The sequence below is a fragment of the Phocoena sinus genome, chromosome 8 (assembly GCF_008692025.1).
Source record: "Phocoena sinus isolate mPhoSin1 chromosome 8, mPhoSin1.pri, whole genome shotgun sequence".
NCBI classification, from domain to species: domain Eukaryota; kingdom Metazoa; phylum Chordata; class Mammalia; order Artiodactyla; family Phocoenidae; genus Phocoena; species Phocoena sinus.
Window position 1 is genome coordinate 26,069,113 of NC_045770.1, and position 19,603 is coordinate 26,088,715.

Consider the following 19,603-nt stretch of genomic DNA (forward strand, 5'->3'; position numbering starts at 1 on the left):
GAAACTATCTGTGTGAAATGAGTGACACATTCTTGGACTATATCGTTCTTAATTATAAATGAAGATGTGAGATCATTTGTTCTCTAGTTCAACCATGAGCTTATGCACCCCTTGTTTCTGTCACTTATTAGCACATGACCATGGGGAAGTTATATAGCCTCTCTGTAGCTCAGTTTCATCATCTATAAAATGAAAGTATAAAAATATCTAGGGCTTCCCTGGTGGCGCAGTGGTTGGGAGTCCGCCTGCCGATGCAGGGGACACGGGTTCGTGCCCCGGTCTGGGAAGATCCCACATGCCGCGGAGCGGCTGGGCCCGTGAGCCATGGCCGCTGAGCCTGCGCGTCCGGAGCCTGTCCTCCGCAGCAGGAGAGGCCACAACAGTGAGAGGCCCGCGTAACGCAAAAAAAAAAAAAAAAAAAAAAAAAAATCTATATAATAGAGTTATTGTGAGCATTAACTGAGTGCTCAGAACAGTAACAGGCTCATTGTAAACCCTCAATGAGTGGGTTATCATCATTATCAATTATCATCAATCACTCTCAGCACAAGCCTGGCTGACTCCACAGGAAAAACATTATAGTCACCATTGACACTGTCAACAAATGTTTGGTTACAAAGTAATATTCCTGTTATAATAAATATTCTGGGATATATTTATTAACAGTTTCTGGGTACTCCCTCTAAAACTTGGGTGGAACAGTAATAACCAACTTCACTATATATTGTGCCCAAAGTTTTGATTTCCCTTCAAAAGAAAAGTGTTACAAAATTGCTAAACTCTGGTTTACTAAATTTGTGAGCATACCTTTCCAAAGTAATGAGGGAATTTGTGTTGATCTTCAATGACATGGGCAAACCCTCCCTGGAGGCCAAAATTCACAGAGAAGTAAGGTAAGCCTCTGGGTACCTAAATAAATAGATAAATCACACATGAATACAGCATGAAATCAGAAAGTTATGCTTAATCCCTCTTCCTAATTAAGCATCACTCAAGACAAACGTATACACTGAATTTCCAGTTCTATAGGTATTTAAACAATAACCTAACTTCTTAAATAAAACATTTCATTTGGTAGCCTTTCAGCTAGATAGTGCTTTATAATATCCAGCAATTATAATCAGAACCAATTATTTTTCTGTCTTATGGGGAAACAGGAAAGAAAAGGCATTTTAAAAATATATAACAACCGAGTAATTTTCCTTAGATTATGCAAATAGAGATTAAGGATATGCTTTTTTATATTTTCCTCACAATGCAGAGGTATAACATTCCTGAGATTATACTACTATTTACTGATCAAAGATAAATTAAACATGAACAATCATAGTTTTTTATTAACTGGTGAGGTGGGTATAGAAATTTTTAGTTTACCAACCTTGTTTCAAAATATTTCCACGATTAACTATTATCTTTCCCTCTCTTTTATCCCTCCCTCTTTCTATACACACTCATGCACAGACACACAAACACACACACACGTGTGCATGCGTGAAGTATTTTAAACACTATCTTGATTGGAAAAGGCCATAATTTCTAGCTTTAAAAGTTAAGTAGATCTTGTGTCCTTGCAAGTTTTTCCTTCAAGCCCTTATTCTGTCACTAGAAAGTATTCACACTGGTCAATTTAAAGTAATATCTCTCTCCTCTAATACCCTTATACAGTCAGCATTTACTAATTTTGGCAGTGAATTACATATTTCTACTTAACTATATATATTTTGTATTGTGTCCTCAGGAAGGCATGACTTGGAAAGAGATAGTATGGTATAGTGGAAGAAGAGTGGTCATCTTGAAATAGTATAAAGCAATTAAAATTGGGGATTATAAAGAGTTGTTCAGGTTATAGGAAAAGCATAATTAAAAAATAATCAGTTTACAAAATAGTACAATACGTAAAATGCAGAGAAATGGGTTACTAGTTTGTGCTTTTAAAAAATATTTTCACATTTTAAAATAAAATGTGAAAACATGTATGACACAGACAATTAGGAAAAAAATAAAGAGAAAGACATGGCTCTAATCACAGCTCTGATACTTATAACTACGTAACTTCAGGCAAGTTATTTAACATCTGTGAGTCTCATGAGAAATATGAAGAGCTCAGAAGTTTGCTGTGAAGATCAAATAGAAAAATGTATATAAATGCTTGGCACAGAGAATATTATTCAAATATGACTTTCATTTCCATCTATTAATAGCACTTTGTGCAAATCTGATAGTCAAAGAAAAAGAAATGGAAGGCTCCGTTAAAATACATATATATATATGTATATATTTTTAACATCTTTATTGGAGTATAATTGCTTTACAATAGTGTGTTAGTTTCTGCTTTATAACAAAATGAATCAGCTATACATATACATATATCCCCATATCTCTTCCCTCTTGCGTCTCCCTCCCTCCCACCCTCCTTACACCACCCCTCTAGGTGGTCACAAAGCACCGAGCTGATCTCCCTGTGCTATGCAGCTGCTTCCCACGAGCTATCAGTTTTACATTTGGTAGTGTATATGTGTTCATGCCACTCTCTCACTTTGTCCCAGTTTACCCTTCCCTCTCCCTGTGTCCTCAAGTCCATTCTCTAGTAGGTCTGTGTCTTTATTCCCAATGCTGCACCTAGGTTCTTCATGATCATTTTATTTTTATATTCCATACATATGTGTTAGCATACGGTATTTGTCTTTCTTTTTCTGACTTTCTTCACTCTGTATGACAGACTCAAGGTCCATCCACCTCACTACAAATAACTCAATTTCGTTTCTTTTTATGGCTGAGTAATATTCCATTGTATATATGTGCCAATTCTTCTTCTTTATCCATTCATCTGTTGATGGACACTTAGGTTGCTTCCATGTCCTGGTTACTGTAAATAGAGTTGCAATGAACATTGTGGTACATGAATCTTTTTGAATTATGGTTTCCTCAGGGTATATACCAAGAAGTGGGATTGCTGGGTGGTATGGTATTTCTATTTTTAGTTTTTTAAGGAACCACCATACTGTTCTCCATAGTGGCTGTATCAATTTACATTCCCACCAACAGTGCAAGAGGGTTCCCTTTTCTCCACACCCTCTCCAGCATTTACTGTTTGTAGATTTTTTGATGATGGCCATTCTGACAGGTGTGAGGTGATAGCTCATTTTAGTTTTGATTTGCATTTCTCTAATGATTAATGATGTTGAACATTCTTTCATGTGTTTGTTGGCAATCTGTATATCTTCTTTGGAGAAATGTCTATTTAGGTCTTCCGCCCATTTTTGGATTGGGTTGCTTGTTTTTTTGATACTGAGATGCATGAGCTGCTTGTAAATTTTGGAGATTAATCCTTTGTCAGTTGCTTCATTTGCAAACATTTTCTCCCATTCTGAGAGCTGTCTTTTGGTCTTGTTTATGGTTTCCTTTGCTGTGCAAAAGTTTTGAGTTTCATTAGGTCCCATTTGTTTATTTTTGTTTTTATTTGCATTTCTTTAGGAGATGGGTCAAAAAGGATCTTGCTGTGACTTATGTCATAGAGTGTTCTGCCTATGTTTTCCTCTAAGAGTTTTATAGTGTCTGGCCTTACATTTAGGTCTTTAATCCATTTTGAGTTTATTTTTGTGTATGGTGTTAGGGAGTGTTCTAATTTCATTCTTTTCCATGTAGCTGTCCAGTTTTCCCCACACCACTTATTGAAGAGGCTGTCTTTTCTCCATTGTATATTCTTGCCTCCTTTATCAAAAATAAGGTGACCATAGGTGCATGGGTTTATCTCGGCTTTCTATCCTGTTCCATTGATCTATATTTCTGTTTTTGTTCCAGTACCATATTGTCTTGATTACCGTAGCTTTGTAGTATAGTCTGAAGTCAGGGAGTCTGATTCCTCCAGCTCCGTTTTTCTTTCTCAAGATTGCTTTGGCTATTCAGGGTCTTTTGTATTTCCATACAAATTGTGAAATTTTTTGTTCTAGTTCTGTGAAAAATGCCTTTGGTAGTTTGATAGGGATTGCACTGAATCTGCAGACTGCTTTGGGTACTAGAGTCATTTTCATAATGTTGATTTTCCAATCCAAGAACATGGTATATCTCTCCATCTGTTTGTATCACCTTTAATTTCTTTCATCAGTTTCATAGTTCTTTACATACAGGTCTTTTGTCTCCTTAGGTTTATTCCTAGGTATTTTATTCTTTTTGTTGCAGTGGTAAATGGGAGTGTTTCCTTAATTTCTCTTTCAGATTTTTCATCATTAGTGTATAGGAATGCAAGGGATTTCTGTGCATTAATTTTGTAGCCTGCTACTTTGCCAAATTCATTGATTAGCTCTAGTAGTTTTCTGGTAGCATCTTTAGGATTCTCTACGTATAGTATCATGTCATCTGCAAACAGTGACAGCTTAACTTCTTCTTTTCTGATTTGGATTTTTCTTCTCTGATTGCTGTGGCTAAAACTTCCAAAACAATGATATATAATAGTGGTGAGAGTGAGCAACCTTGTCTTGTTCCTGATCTTAGTGGAAATGGTTTCAGTTTTTCACCATTGAGGATGATGTTGGCTGTGGGTTTGTCATATATGGCCTTTATTATCATTAAAATATTTTTGCTATCTGAAGTAGATCAACGTGTGAGACAGGAATTTGAATGGCTAAAATCATGTTGTAGACTACATCAATTAAAGAGCAGTACTTCGAGGAAGAGATAACTTCAGAAAGCAATTTATGATGACAGTGCCCATGCTTTTTGTTTGTATTACACTGTGTTTGGCAGAAAAAATGGCTTCCTAAATATGTCAATTCTCCTATCCCATATTTGCCATGAATATGTTACGTTATATGGCAAAAAGGACTTTGCAGATACAATTAAGTTAGGGATCTTGAAATGGGGAGATTATCCTGGGTTATATAGCATATGATAGGAGGATCAGAGTCAGAGAAATAGTGGAAAATGCTATACTGGTTGACTTTGAACACAAAGGAAAGAACCACAAGCCATGGAATGCAGGTGGTTTCTAGAAACTGAAAAAGGCAAGGGAATGGATTCTCCCTGAGAGCCTCCAAAAAAAAAAAAAAAAAAAAAAAGTAGGCCTGCTAACACCTTGACTTAGCCCAGTAAAACCGAGTTCATATTTGTGACTTCCAGAACTATGAGATAACAAATGTGCTGTTTTTAAAGCACTAAGTTTGTGGTAATTTGTATATATCAATACATACCAAAGCTCAACAACATATGGCATAATTGCCAAGATGGCAAAATGAACACATTATTTCTAAACAAAGAACAGTTGTGTGCCACAAGAAATCTTCTCTCACTGCAGGTAGAAAAGGTACAACCTAATGTCTTGCCTGAGGAGTTGTGAGTCGGTAGGCATTGCAAAGGATCCAGTATAAAAGTATATGTACATTTGGCACTTCCTTTTCCTGCCTTGACCAGCCAGAGGGATAGAAGTTGGAACGTTGGCACCACCCATGAAGAGTACTGACAGAATTACAGCAAAAAATTTTATTGATGATAGGAAAACAGTAGTATTTGAGCTTTCCCCTTTTAATATTCCAGATTTTAATCCTGACTTCGTATAATTGTCCTCATATTTGATGGTCTTAGGGTAAACCCAAATTTTCCTTGAGGTGGACTTTGCTTAGCTTTGAAAGTCAAACCCAAGACGTCTTAGATGTTTTTCAACTGCTATAGTTAACACAAAATTACAGTTAAAAATCATATTGAAAAGTAGAGGGGGAGAATTGGGAAGATGGCGGGGGGAATGGGGAAGATGGCGGAAGAGTAAGACACGGAGATCACCCTCCTCCCCACAGATACACCAGAAATACATCTACACGTGGAACAACTCCTACAGAACACCTACTGAATGCTGGCAGAAGACCTCAGACTTCCCAAAAGGCAAGAAACTCCCCACGCACCTGGGTAGGGCAAAAGAAAAAAGAATAAACAGAGACAAAAGAATAGGGATGGGACCTGCACCAGTGGGAGGGAGCTGTGAAGGAAGAACAGTTTCCACACACTCGGAAGCTCCTTCGCGGGCGGAGACTGTGGGTGGTGGAGGGGGAAAGCTTCGGAGCGGAAACTCCGGAAGAAAGCACAGCAACAGGGGTACGGAGGGCAAAGCGAAGAGATTCCCGCACAAAGGATCGATGCCGACTGGCACTCACCAGCCCGAGAGGCTTGTCTGCTCACCCGCTGGGGCGGGCACGGCTGGCAGCTGACGCTCGGGTGTGGGGCCGTTAGGGACTTTCCACCCCCTCACTTGTTCCCGTAAACCAATTCTTCTCCCTATCGTGCGCCACTCCTTCTCCCTATCGAAACCAATTCTTCTCCCTATCGTGCGCCACTCCTTCTCCCTATCGAAACCAATTCTTGGAGTTTTTCAGTTGACGGGGACTTGCCAGACAGCGGGTAATTTTCCAGTTGCCCGTAACAGGTATACGCCCTAACCGCCACAATGAACAGACAACTATAACGGCCAGAAGGTGGGACAAAAGTTCCTAAGCCAATGAATTCAAAAGTCACCACATTTACCCAATCATTGTGAGAATATACCCGCCCTATGAATAAATAAACCTATAAAAAGTATGTGATTCCGCTTTTAGGGGTTCCCCATCGGCCTCCTGCGTGAGGTTCAGGGAACCCCGGTGCATCGGCTCCTAATAAACCTCTTGCGTGTTGCAACGGCTCTCGACTCTTGGCGGTTCTTGGGCGAGTTGGAATCCCTCGTAGACCGCTTGGGTCTAACATTTGGGGGCTCGTCCGGGATCCCCACTCGCCCCCGGGTCACAAGAACATCGGGAGTCGGAGGTATCAGGTAGGCTCGAGCCCAATTGTCTGTTTGTTTGTCGTTTGTTTGTTGCTAGCCGCCATTAGGAAAAAGCCGTGTGAACCGGCTTGCTGTGGAATCTGTATTGGACTCCTGGCTAGGCAGACGTGCCGAAAGCTGGTGTCCACGGGCCCCGGGGGACGCCCTGGTGGTCCATCTGGAAGGAGAAACAAATTTTGTCTCCCCTTCATCTGGTTCTGGCAGGTTATATAAGCTGCCATCTGAATTTGAGTTGGTTTCGGGTTTAAGTTCGCGGCGGCTGGTTCTGGCAGGTTATATAAGCTGCCATCTGAATTTGAGTTGGTTTCGGGTTTAAGTTCGCGGCGGCAATATCAATGTGTGTCTTTTGAAATTTTATTGTTTTTCTGTACTATTATCTTTCTTTTGACGGACGACAATGGGACAAACTATGACGACTCCTCTTTCTCTTACCCTAAGCCACTGGACCGAAGTTAGGGCTAGGGCCCACAACCTTTCGGTAGAAGTAAGGAAAGGAAAATGGCAAACGCTGTGTACCTCTGAGTGGCCTACATTTCAGACAGGGTGGCCACCCGAAGGATCTTTTTTGTTAGATAAGGTTGGGCTAGTCAAGTCTAGGGTCTTTAACACAGGACCCCACGGACACCCAGACCAGATACCATATATCTTGGTCTGGGAAGATCTAGTTCTCTCCCCGCCTCCGTGGGTCCGGCCCTTTGTTTCCTCAACAGGCACGTCTGCATGCGCTCTAGCACAATCGGAGATATTGGCCCTGAAGAAAACCCCAGACACGGAAAAGTCATCTGCTGCCCCGGACCCGCCAAAGGCGATATATCCTGACCTGCAGTCTGATTTGCTTCTTCTAGATTCCCCACCTCCTTATCCTCCGGCCCTAAATCCCATGTCGCCCCTAGGACCCCCAGCTTCACAACCCTCCACACCAGTAGGGCCACCTGTTATGGCGGAAAGGGGGGGTCCCTCGGCGGGCACCAGAAGCCGGAGGGCTGTTTCCCCGGATTCTACTGCTTTACCCCTTAGAGAATATGGCCCCCCCGATAACCACGGGAATAGGCCCCTTCAATACTGGCCCTTTTCCTCCGCAGATCTTTATAATTGGAAGATGCATAACCCTACTTTCTCTGAAAACCCACAGGCTCTTACTGCTCTAATAGAGTCTCTTGTCTTCTCCCACCAACCCACCTGGGATGATTGTCAACAGCTCCTCCAGACTCTCCTCACAACTGAGGAGAGGCAACGGGTTCTCCTGGAGGCTAGAAAGAATGTGTTAGGCGCCAATGGACAACCTACCCAGTTGCCTAATGAGATTGATGCCGGTTTTCCACTCGTCAGGCCGAATTGGGACTTTAATACCCTGGAAGGTAAGGAGCACCTGAAAATGTATCGCCAGGCTCTGGTGGCGGGTCTCCATGGAGCGGCCAGGCGCCCCACGAATTTGGCTAAGGTAAGAGAGGTAACTCAGGGGCCCCAGGAATCGCCAACCGTGTTCCTAGAACGCTTAATGGAGGCTTTTAGACGATTCACTCCTTATGATCCAACCTCTGAGGAACATAAGGCCACCATAGCAATGGCCTTTATTGACCAGGCGGCCCCTGATATTAGAAAGAAGTTACAAAGGCTGGATGGCCTACAAGGTTTCTCCCTTCAGGACTTAGTAAAAGAGGCAGATAAGGTATATAATAAGAGGGAGACAGAGGAAGAAAGGGAAGAAAGAAAGCAGAAGGAACAAGAGGCTCGTGAGGTAAGACGAGATAAGAGGCAAGAAAGACATTTGAGTAAGATACTGGCCACTGTAGTCAGAGGAGGAAACAGTAGAGACAGAAATAGACAGGAAGGGCGAACAACGGATAGAAGGCGGCCATTAGACAAGGACCAATGTGCCTACTGTAAAGAAAAAGGTCATTGGGCAAGAGAATGCCCTAAAAAAAGGAACGGGGGAAGGCCAACCAGAGATAAAATCTTAACATTGGAAGAGGAAGATTAGGGAAGTCAGGGCTCGGACCCTCTCCCCGAGCCCAGGGTAACTCTTAAAGTGGAGGGGGAACCCGTCCAGTTCTTGGTGGACACCGGAGCCCAGCACTCAGTCCTCCTTCATTCAAAGGGCCCCCTTTCAACTAAAAGGTCATGGGTCCAGGGGGCCACTGGAAATAAGCAGTACTCATGGACCACCCGAAGGACAGTAGATCTTGGGGTGGGACGAGTAACCCACTCATTCTTGGTCATACCTGAGTGCCCATACCCTCTGCTAGGTAGAGACTTACTCTCTAAGGTGGGGGCCCAAATCCACTTTCAACCAGAAGGGCCCACCATAACTGACAACCAAGGGAGATTACTCCAAATCTTGACCATGAAACTGGAAGATGAACACAGGATATATGAAACACCCTCGCCTCCACAAGCTGACATGCAGGATTGGATGACTAGGTTTCCACAGGCTTGGGCAGAAACTGCCGGTATGGGAATGGCAAAATATCGGCCCCCTGTGGTGGTAGAACTTAAAACAACCGCCACCCCAGTAACGGTCCGCCAATACCCCATGAGTAAAGAAGCCCGAGATGGCATCCGTCCTCAAATACAAAGGTTACTGGAATTAGGGATCCTGGTAAGGTGCCAATCTGCATGGAATACCCCTCTTTTGCCAGTTAAAAAGCCAGGAACTAATAATTACCGACCGGTACAAGACCTACGAGAGGTAAATAAGCGGGTGATGGACCTCCACCCCACGGTACCCAACCCCTACAATCTCTTAAGTACTCTTCCACCTCAGCACACTTGGTACACTGTTTTGGATCTTAAAGATGCTTTCTTCTGCCTGAGACTTTCTTCTCTCAGTCAGCCTTACTTTGCCTTCGAGTGGAAGGATCCAGCCTCTGGGATGTCAGGCCAGCTGACATGGACTCGCCTGCCACAAGGATTCAAGAACTCCCCCACCATTTTTGATGAGGCTCTCCACCAGGATTTGGCATCTTATAGAGAATCCAATCCCCAGGTAACTCTACTTCAATATGTCGATGATATTCTTTTAGCTGCTGAAACCCAAGAAGACTGCATCAAGGGAACCGAGAGGCTGTTAACAGAACTGGGAACATTGGGATATCGGGCTTCAGCAAAGAAAGCACAAATATGTCAACGACAGGTTAGTTACCTGGGGTACTTGTTAAAAGGAGGACAGAGATGGCTTTCGGAAAGCAGGAAAGACACTGTTGCCCGGATACCGGCCCCCAAGAGTCCCAAACAAGTTAGGGAATTTTTGGGGACGGCCGGATTTTGTAGGCTATGGATTCCGGGGTTTGCTGAATTAGCAGCCCCTTTATATCCCCTGACCAAAAATGGCATCCCTTTTGCTTGGGGTGATAAAGAACAACGGGCTTTTGACCGAATTAAACGAGCCCTACTATCAGCCCCGGCTCTGGGGCTACCAGATGTTACTAAGCCTTTTCATCTGTACGTGGCCGAGAATAAAGGCATCGCAAAGGGAGTACTAACTCAGAAACTGGGCCCCTGGAATCGCCCGGTTGCGTACCTATCAAAGAAATTGGATCCTGTGGCAGCAGGATGGCCCGCCTGTTTAAAAATAATCGCCGCGGTGGCCGCTTTGGTCAAAGATGCTGACAAACTGACTTTGGGGCAGAACCTAACGATAACAGCCCCCCATGCATTAGAAAATGTAATTCGCCAGCCACCCGACAGATGGCTAACAAATGCCAGGATGACTCATTACCAAGCCCTGCTGTTAAACTCAGATCGTATTAAGTTTACCTCAGCCACAGGACTCAACCCGGCCACCTTGCTACCCGACCCTGACCTGGAAAGCACTACCGTCATCCATGATTGTCAGGAAGTACTGGCTGCAGCACACCGTAGCAGACCAGACTTGATGGATCAGCCCCTCCCCAACGCCGACGTTACCTGGTTTACTGACGGAAGCAGTTTCCTAGAGGAAGGTAAGCGTCGGGCGGGAGCTGCCGTGGTAGACGGGAAAGAGGTCATCTGGGCAGCCGCATTACCACAAGGGACATCGGCCCAACGGGCTGAACTAATCGCCATGACTAGAGCATTGGAACTAGCAGAAAACAAAAAGGTAAACATCTATACGGACAGTAGGTACGCATTTGCTACCGCCCATGTCCATGGGGCCATTTACCAACAAAGAGGGTTGCTCACCTCGGCGGGCAAAGAAATTAAAAACAAAGAAGAAATAGTGGCACTGCTAGCTGCCCTCATGCTCCCCACTAAAGTCAGCATCATTCATTGCCCCGGACACCAGAAGGACAATACCCCGGTGACAAGAGGCAACAACATGGCAGATAGGGTGGCACGAGAAGTGGCTCTACGGGAAATCATACTAGAACTATCAGATGAGAGTCCTGGGAAACCAAATGATAGGGGAACAATTACCCCAGCCATAACTAAAGGAACATTATCTCCTCAACAAGCAAAATCCATGCTACAACAGATTCACAGATGGACACACTTGGGAACCAAGAAGATGGTATCCCTATTACATAAGACAGGTTATGATACCTCTGGATTAACCAAAATAGCTGAGCAGATTGCACGAGAGTGCATTCCATGCCAACAGGTAAACTCCCATAAAGGAAAACTTGAGGTCGGAAAAAGGCTCAGAGGAGACCGCCCAGGAGCCTATTGGGAGGTCGACTTCACTGAAATATGCCCTGGAAGGTACGGTAACAGGTATCTTCTAGTTTTTATAGATACCTTCTCAGGATGGGTAGAAGCTTTCCCGACGAAGAAGGAGACAGCTACTGTGGTGGCCAAAAAGATCTTAGAAGAAATTTTCCCCCGGTTCGGGGCACCAAAGGTAATAGGATCAGATAATGGTCCCGCCTTCGTCGCCCAGGTAAGTCAGGGTGTGGCCAAATACCTGGGGACTGATTGGAAATTACATTGTGCCTATAGACCCCAGAGTTCAGGACAGGTAGAGAGAATGAATAGAACTCTAAAAGAGACCCTAACTAAATTGTCCATAGAGACTGGCGGTACAGATTGGACGGTGCTCCTTCCCTTAGCCCTGTTCCGGGCTAGAAATACCCCCTCCCGCTATTATCTTACTCCATTTGAAATACTATACGGGGCCCCACCTCCTCTTTTTACGCTAAGGGAGAAATTAAGTCCTGACTGCCAGAATAACACTGACTTATGTGCTAGGCTGTTGGGACTCCAGTTGGTCCAAAAGGAGGTGTGGTCCCAGCTGGCAGAGGCTTACCGACCAGGAACACCAGCAGAGGCTCATCCCTTCCAAGTCGGAGATTCCGTGTACGTCCGTCGGCACCGAACCCAGACTCTAGAGCCTCGGTGGAAAGGACCATACATCGTCCTGCTCACCACCCCCACGGCTATAAAGGTAGACGGCATCGCTGCGTGGATCCACGCTTCACACGTGAAGGCCGCACCAGCATCTGCAACATCGGAATGGCGAGCCCAAAAGACCAGCAACCCGCTCAAGCTCAAGCTTCTGCGATCATCAGATTTATAACTTTAACTCTGTTACCCCTACTGACTGTGAGTAATTTTAGTCCTCACCTGCCCCAGCATTTAACCTGGCAGGTAATTTCCCAAACTGGAGATGTAATATGGTCTGTTAGCCATACTGCTGCTCCTTGGACCTGGTGGCCAGACCTTTTCCCCGATGTTTGTAAATTAGCCATAGGAGCTCCCAATTGGGACACAGCACACTCCCATGATCGTCAAAATGCCCCATCCATACCCGGTCGGGCCGGCCAATACGGCTGCCAAAACTCGGGTACGCGACAGAAACTTAGCAACCCTACCTTTTATGTATGCCCGGGATTTCATCGCCATAGGTCCCTAAATTATCAATGTGGGGGAAAGGAACATTTTTATTGTAAAAGCTGGGGGTGTGAAACCACAGGAGACACCTATTGGAAGCCCACCTCTGGCTGGGACTTTATTAAGGTGACAGCCAATTATACACACCCAACCAACCCCTTAACTTATAGGCCTGAATGTACTAAATGGTGCCATCCCCTTAAGATCTCTTTTAGTAAACCAGGAAAAAAGGATAAAAACTGGATAAATGGCCATTCATGGGGAATCAGGTTTTATAAAGAAGGATATAATGATGGATTACTAATGACCATCAAACTAAAAATTGAAACCCCTACTCCAGTTCCTATAAGCCCCAACCCTGAGATAGGGCACTCTTTGCTACCTTTGGTCCCTCCCACAGCGTTACCAGAGATAAGAAACCAAACTTCTGAGCCAAAAGGAATAACAATCAAGCCCAAGACCCCCCGGGACCGAATGCTCTCATTGGTCCAGGCGGCTTTTGAGGTTTTAAATGCCACAAACCCGGAGGCTACCAAATCATGTTGGCTTTGCTATGCTGCTCCTCCCCCTTATTATGATGCTATAGGATATAATTCTAATTATAATAATGTTAACACTCCAGATCAATGTCGATGGAAACAAGAAGGAAATAGTAAATTGACCCTGGCCTCAGTATTAGGAAACGGTACATGTGTAGGAACACCCCCCTCGTCCCACCGACATCTTTGTGCCAATTTAAGCCTCCCACAGGGCTCAGGGTATCTCCTCCCTCCTCCGGATGGATGGTGGGCATGTAACACAGGATTGACCCCCTGCATTTCTTTAGAGGTCCTTAAAGCTTCAACCGATTTTTGTGTGTTAGTTCAGCTGGTCCCCAGACTCATTTATCATTCAGATTCATCCTTTCTAGATGAATATGAGGGCAGAGGAAGGTTTAAGAGGGAACCCATAACACTCACCCTGGCTGTACTCCTAGGACTAGGAATGGCAGCCGGGGTAGGAACGGGTACAACAGCCCTCATCCAACAACCCCACTATTATGATGCCTTAAGGCAAGCTGTAGATGTTGACCTCCGGGCATTAGAAAGTTCCATAACTCAGTTAAAAGAATCCCTCACCTCGCTTTCAGAGGTGGTAATGCAAAACAGGAGGGGATTAGATCTGCTGTTCCTTAAGGAGGGCGGACTATGTGCTGCACTAAAAGAAGAATGCTGTTTTTATATTGATCATTCTGGGGCTATTACCAAAACAATGGACAAACTTAGGGAGCGCCTGGACAAAAGACAACAGGAAAGGGAAAATCAAAAAGGATGGTTTCAATCATGGTTTGATAAATCTCCCTGGCTTACTACTTTAGTTTCCACCTTGTTAGGGCCCCTCATTATTTTATTGTTGCTTTTAACTTTTGGACCATGCATTCTGAATCGCCTGATAGCCTTTATTAGAGAACGCATTAGTACGGTACAAGTTTTAATGCTAAGGCAACAATACCAAAACTCGCAAAAAGAAACTGAAACTCCATGATTGGAATTAGTTACAAAAAAAAAAAAAAAGGGGGGGAATGTGGGGCCGTTAGGGACTTTCCACCCCCTCACTTGTTCCCGTAAACCAATTCTTCTCCCTATCGTGCGCCACTCCTTCTCCCTATCGAAACCAATTCTTCTCCCTATCGTGCGCCACTCCTTCTCCCTATCGAAACCAATTCTTCTCCCTATCGTGCGCCACTCCTTCTCCCTATCGAAACCAATTCTTGGAGTTTTTCAGTTGACGGGGACTTGCCAGACAGCGGGTAATTTTCCAGTTGCCCGTAACAGGTATACGCCCTAACCGCCACAATGAACAGACAACTATAACGGCCAGAAGGTGGGACAAAAGTTCCTAAGCCAATGAATTCAAAAGTCACCACATTTACCCAATCATTGTGAGAATATACCCGCCCTATGAATAAATAAACCTATAAAAAGTATGTGATTCCGCTTTTAGGGGTTCCCCATCGGCCTCCTGCGTGAGGTTCAGGGAACCCCGGTGCATCGGCTCCTAATAAACCTCTTGCGTGTTGCAACGGCTCTCGACTCTTGGCGGTTCTTGGGCGAGTTGGAATCCCTCGTAGACCGCTTGGGTCTAACATTTGGGGGCTCGTCCGGGATCCCCACTCGCCCCCGGGTCACAAGAACATCGGGAGTCGGAGGTATCAGGTAGGCTCGAGCCCAATTGTCTGTTTGTTTGTCGTTTGTTTGTTGCTAGCCGCCATTAGGAAAAAGCCGTGTGAACCGGCTTGCTGTGGAATCTGTATTGGACTCCTGGCTAGGCAGACGTGCCGAAAGCTGGTGTCCACGGGCCCCGGGGGACGCCCTGGTGGTCCATCTGGAAGGAGAAACAAATTTTGTCTCCCCTTCATCTGGTTCTGGCAGGTTATATAAGCTGCCATCTGAATTTGAGTTGGTTTCGGGTTTAAGTTCGCGGCGGCTGGTTCTGGCAGGTTATATAAGCTGCCATCTGAATTTGAGTTGGTTTCGGGTTTAAGTTCGCGGCGGCAATATCAATGTGTGTCTTTTGAAATTTTATTGTTTTTCTGTACTATTATCTTTCTTTTGACGGACGACAATGGGACAAACTATGACGACTCCTCTTTCTCTTACCCTAAGCCACTGGACCGAAGTTAGGGCTAGGGCCCACAACCTTTCGGTAGAAGTAAGGAAAGGAAAATGGCAAACGCTGTGTACCTCTGAGTGGCCTACATTTCAGACAGGGTGGCCACCCGAAGGATCTTTTTTGTTAGATAAGGTTGGGCTAGTCAAGTCTAGGGTCTTTAACACAGGACCCCACGGACACCCAGACCAGATACCATATATCTTGGTCTGGGAAGATCTAGTTCTCTCCCCGCCTCCGTGGGTCCGGCCCTTTGTTTCCTCAACAGGCACGTCTGCATGCGCTCTAGCACAATCGGAGATATTGGCCCTGAAGAAAACCCCAGACACGGAAAAGTCATCTGCTGCCCCGGACCCGCCAAAGGCGATATATCCTGACCTGCAGTCTGATTTGCTTCTTCTAGATTCCCCACCTCCTTATCCTCCGGCCCTAAATCCCATGTCGCCCCTAGGACCCCCAGCTTCACAACCCTCCACACCAGTAGGGCCACCTGTTATGGCGGAAAGGGGGGGTCCCTCGGCGGGCACCAGAAGCCGGAGGGCTGTTTCCCCGGATTCTACTGCTTTACCCCTTAGAGAATATGGCCCCCCCGATAACCACGGGAATAGGCCCCTTCAATACTGGCCCTTTTCCTCCGCAGATCTTTATAATTGGAAGATGCATAACCCTACTTTCTCTGAAAACCCACAGGCTCTTACTGCTCTAATAGAGTCTCTTGTCTTCTCCCACCAACCCACCTGGGATGATTGTCAACAGCTCCTCCAGACTCTCCTCACAACTGAGGAGAGGCAACGGGTTCTCCTGGAGGCTAGAAAGAATGTGTTAGGCGCCAATGGACAACCTACCCAGTTGCCTAATGAGATTGATGCCGGTTTTCCACTCGTCAGGCCGAATTGGGACTTTAATACCCTGGAAGGTAAGGAGCACCTGAAAATGTATCGCCAGGCTCTGGTGGCGGGTCTCCATGGAGCGGCCAGGCGCCCCACGAATTTGGCTAAGGTAAGAGAGGTAACTCAGGGGCCCCAGGAATCGCCAACCGTGTTCCTAGAACGCTTAATGGAGGCTTTTAGACGATTCACTCCTTATGATCCAACCTCTGAGGAACATAAGGCCACCATAGCAATGGCCTTTATTGACCAGGCGGCCCCTGATATTAGAAAGAAGTTACAAAGGCTGGATGGCCTACAAGGTTTCTCCCTTCAGGACTTAGTAAAAGAGGCAGATAAGGTATATAATAAGAGGGAGACAGAGGAAGAAAGGGAAGAAAGAAAGCAGAAGGAACAAGAGGCTCGTGAGGTAAGACGAGATAAGAGGCAAGAAAGACATTTGAGTAAGATACTGGCCACTGTAGTCAGAGGAGGAAACAGTAGAGACAGAAATAGACAGGAAGGGCGAACAACGGATAGAAGGCGGCCATTAGACAAGGACCAATGTGCCTACTGTAAAGAAAAAGGTCATTGGGCAAGAGAATGCCCTAAAAAAAGGAACGGGGGAAGGCCAACCAGAGATAAAATCTTAACATTGGAAGAGGAAGATTAGGGAAGTCAGGGCTCGGACCCTCTCCCCGAGCCCAGGGTAACTCTTAAAGTGGAGGGGGAACCCGTCCAGTTCTTGGTGGACACCGGAGCCCAGCACTCAGTCCTCCTTCATTCAAAGGGCCCCCTTTCAACTAAAAGGTCATGGGTCCAGGGGGCCACTGGAAATAAGCAGTACTCATGGACCACCCGAAGGACAGTAGATCTTGGGGTGGGACGAGTAACCCACTCATTCTTGGTCATACCTGAGTGCCCATACCCTCTGCTAGGTAGAGACTTACTCTCTAAGGTGGGGGCCCAAATCCACTTTCAACCAGAAGGGCCCACCATAACTGACAACCAAGGGAGATTACTCCAAATCTTGACCATGAAACTGGAAGATGAACACAGGATATATGAAACACCCTCGCCTCCACAAGCTGACATGCAGGATTGGATGACTAGGTTTCCACAGGCTTGGGCAGAAACTGCCGGTATGGGAATGGCAAAATATCGGCCCCCTGTGGTGGTAGAACTTAAAACAACCGCCACCCCAGTAACGGTCCGCCAATACCCCATGAGTAAAGAAGGCCGAGATGGCATCCGTCCTCAAATACAAAGGTTACTGGAATTAGGGATCCTGGTAAGGTGCCAATCTGCATGGAATACCCCTCTTTTGCCAGTTAAAAAGCCAGGAACTAATAATTACCGACCGGTACAAGACCTACGAGAGGTAAATAAGCGGGTGATGGACCTCCACCCCACGGTACCCAACCCCTACAATCTCTTAAGTACTCTTCCACCTCAGCACACTTGGTACACTGTTTTGGATCTTAAAGATGCTTTCTTCTGCCTGAGACTTTCTTCTCTCAGTCAGCCTTACTTTGCCTTCGAGTGGAAGGATCCAGCCTCTGGGATGTCAGGCCAGCTGACATGGACTCGCCTGCCACAAGGATTCAAGAACTCCCCCACCATTTTTGATGAGGCTCTCCACCAGGATTTGGCATCTTATAGAGAATCCAATCCCCAGGTAACTCTACTTCAATATGTCGATGATATTCTTTTAGCTGCTGAAACCCAAGAAGACTGCATCAAGGGAACCGAGAGGCTGTTAACAGAACTGGGAACATTGGGATATCGGGCTTCAGCAAAGAAAGCACAAATATGTCAACGACAGGTTAGTTACCTGGGGTACTTGTTAAAAGGAGGACAGAGATGGCTTTCGGAAAGCAGGAAAGACACTGTTGCCCGGATACCGGCCCCCAAGAGTCCCAAACAAGTTAGGGAATTTTTGGGGACGGCCGGATTTTGTAGGCTATGGATTCCGGGGTTTGCTGAATTAGCAGCCCCTTTATATCCCCTGACCAAAAATGGCATCCCTTTTGCTTGGGGTGATAAAGAACAACGGGCTTTTGACCGAATTAAACGAGCCCTACTATCAGCCCCGGCTCTGGGGCTACCAGATGTTACTAAGCCTTTTCATCTGTACGTGGCCGAGAATAAAGGCATCGCAAAGGGAGTACTAACTCAGAAACTGGGCCCCTGGAATCGCCCGGTTGCGTACCTATCAAAGAAATTGGATCCTGTGGCAGCAGGATGGCCCGCCTGTTTAAAAATAATCGCCGCGGTGGCCGCTTTGGTCAAAGATGCTGACAAACTGACTTTGGGGCAGAACCTAACGATAACAGCCCCCCATGCATTAGAAAATGTAATTCGCCAGCCACCCGACAGATGGCTAACAAATGCCAGGATGACTCATTACCAAGCCCTGCTGTTAAACTCAGATCGTATTAAGTTTACCTCAGCCACAGGACTCAACCCGGCCACCTTGCTACCCGACCCTGACCTGGAAAGCACTACCGTCATCCATGATTGTCAGGAAGTACTGGCTGCAGCACACCGTAGCAGACCAGACTTGATGGATCAGCCCCTCCCCAACGCCGACGTTACCTGGTTTACTGACGGAAGCAGTTTCCTAGAGGAAGGTAAGCGTCGGGCGGGAGCTGCCGTGGTAGACGGGAAAGAGGTCATCTGGGCAGCCGCATTACCACAAGGGACATCGGCCCAACGGGCTGAACTAATCGCCATGACTAGAGCATTGGAACTAGCAGAAAACAAAAAGGTAAACATCTATACGGACAGTAGGTACGCATTTGCTACCGCCCATGTCCATGGGGCCATTTACCAACAAAGAGGGTTGCTCACCTCGGCGGGCAAAGAAATTAAAAACAAAGAAGAAATAGTGGCACTGCTAGCTGCCCTCATGCTCCCCACTAAAGTCAGCATCATTCATTGCCCCGGACACCAGAAGGACAATACCCCGGTGACAAGAGGCAACAACATGGCAGATAGGGTGGCACGAGAAGTGGCTCTACGGGAAATCATACTAGAACTATCAGATGAGAGTCCTGGGAAACCAAATGATAGGGGAACAATTACCCCAGCCATAACTAAAGGAACATTATCTCCTCAACAAGCAAAATCCATGCTACAACAGATTCACAGATGGACACACTTGGGAACCAAGAAGATGGTATCCCTATTACATAAGACAGGTTATGATACCTCTGGATTAACCAAAATAGCTGAGCAGATTGCACGAGAGTGCATTCCATGCCAACAGGTAAACTCCCATAAAGGAAAACTTGAGGTCGGAAAAAGGCTCAGAGGAGACCGCCCAGGAGCCTATTGGGAGGTCGACTTCACTGAAATATGCCCTGGAAGGTACGGTAACAGGTATCTTCTAGTTTTTATAGATACCTTCTCAGGATGGGTAGAAGCTTTCCCGACGAAGAAGGAGACAGCTACTGTGGTGGCCAAAAAGATCTTA

General features: G+C 45.7%; 1 protein-coding gene across 2 annotated transcripts in view; it reads right to left on the reverse strand.

Annotated features, from left to right (window-relative positions):
* CWF19L2 (CWF19 like cell cycle control factor 2) overlaps window positions 1-19,603 on the reverse strand; it is a 250,268-nt gene that overhangs the window by 10,300 nt on the left and 220,365 nt on the right. For both annotated transcript variants that reach the window (XM_032640618.1, XM_032640619.1), the window contains exon 17: window positions 808-909. In XM_032640618.1, the coding sequence (XP_032496509.1) occupies window positions 808-909 (102 nt within the window). The remainder of the gene's footprint in view (window positions 1-807; window positions 910-19,603) is intronic.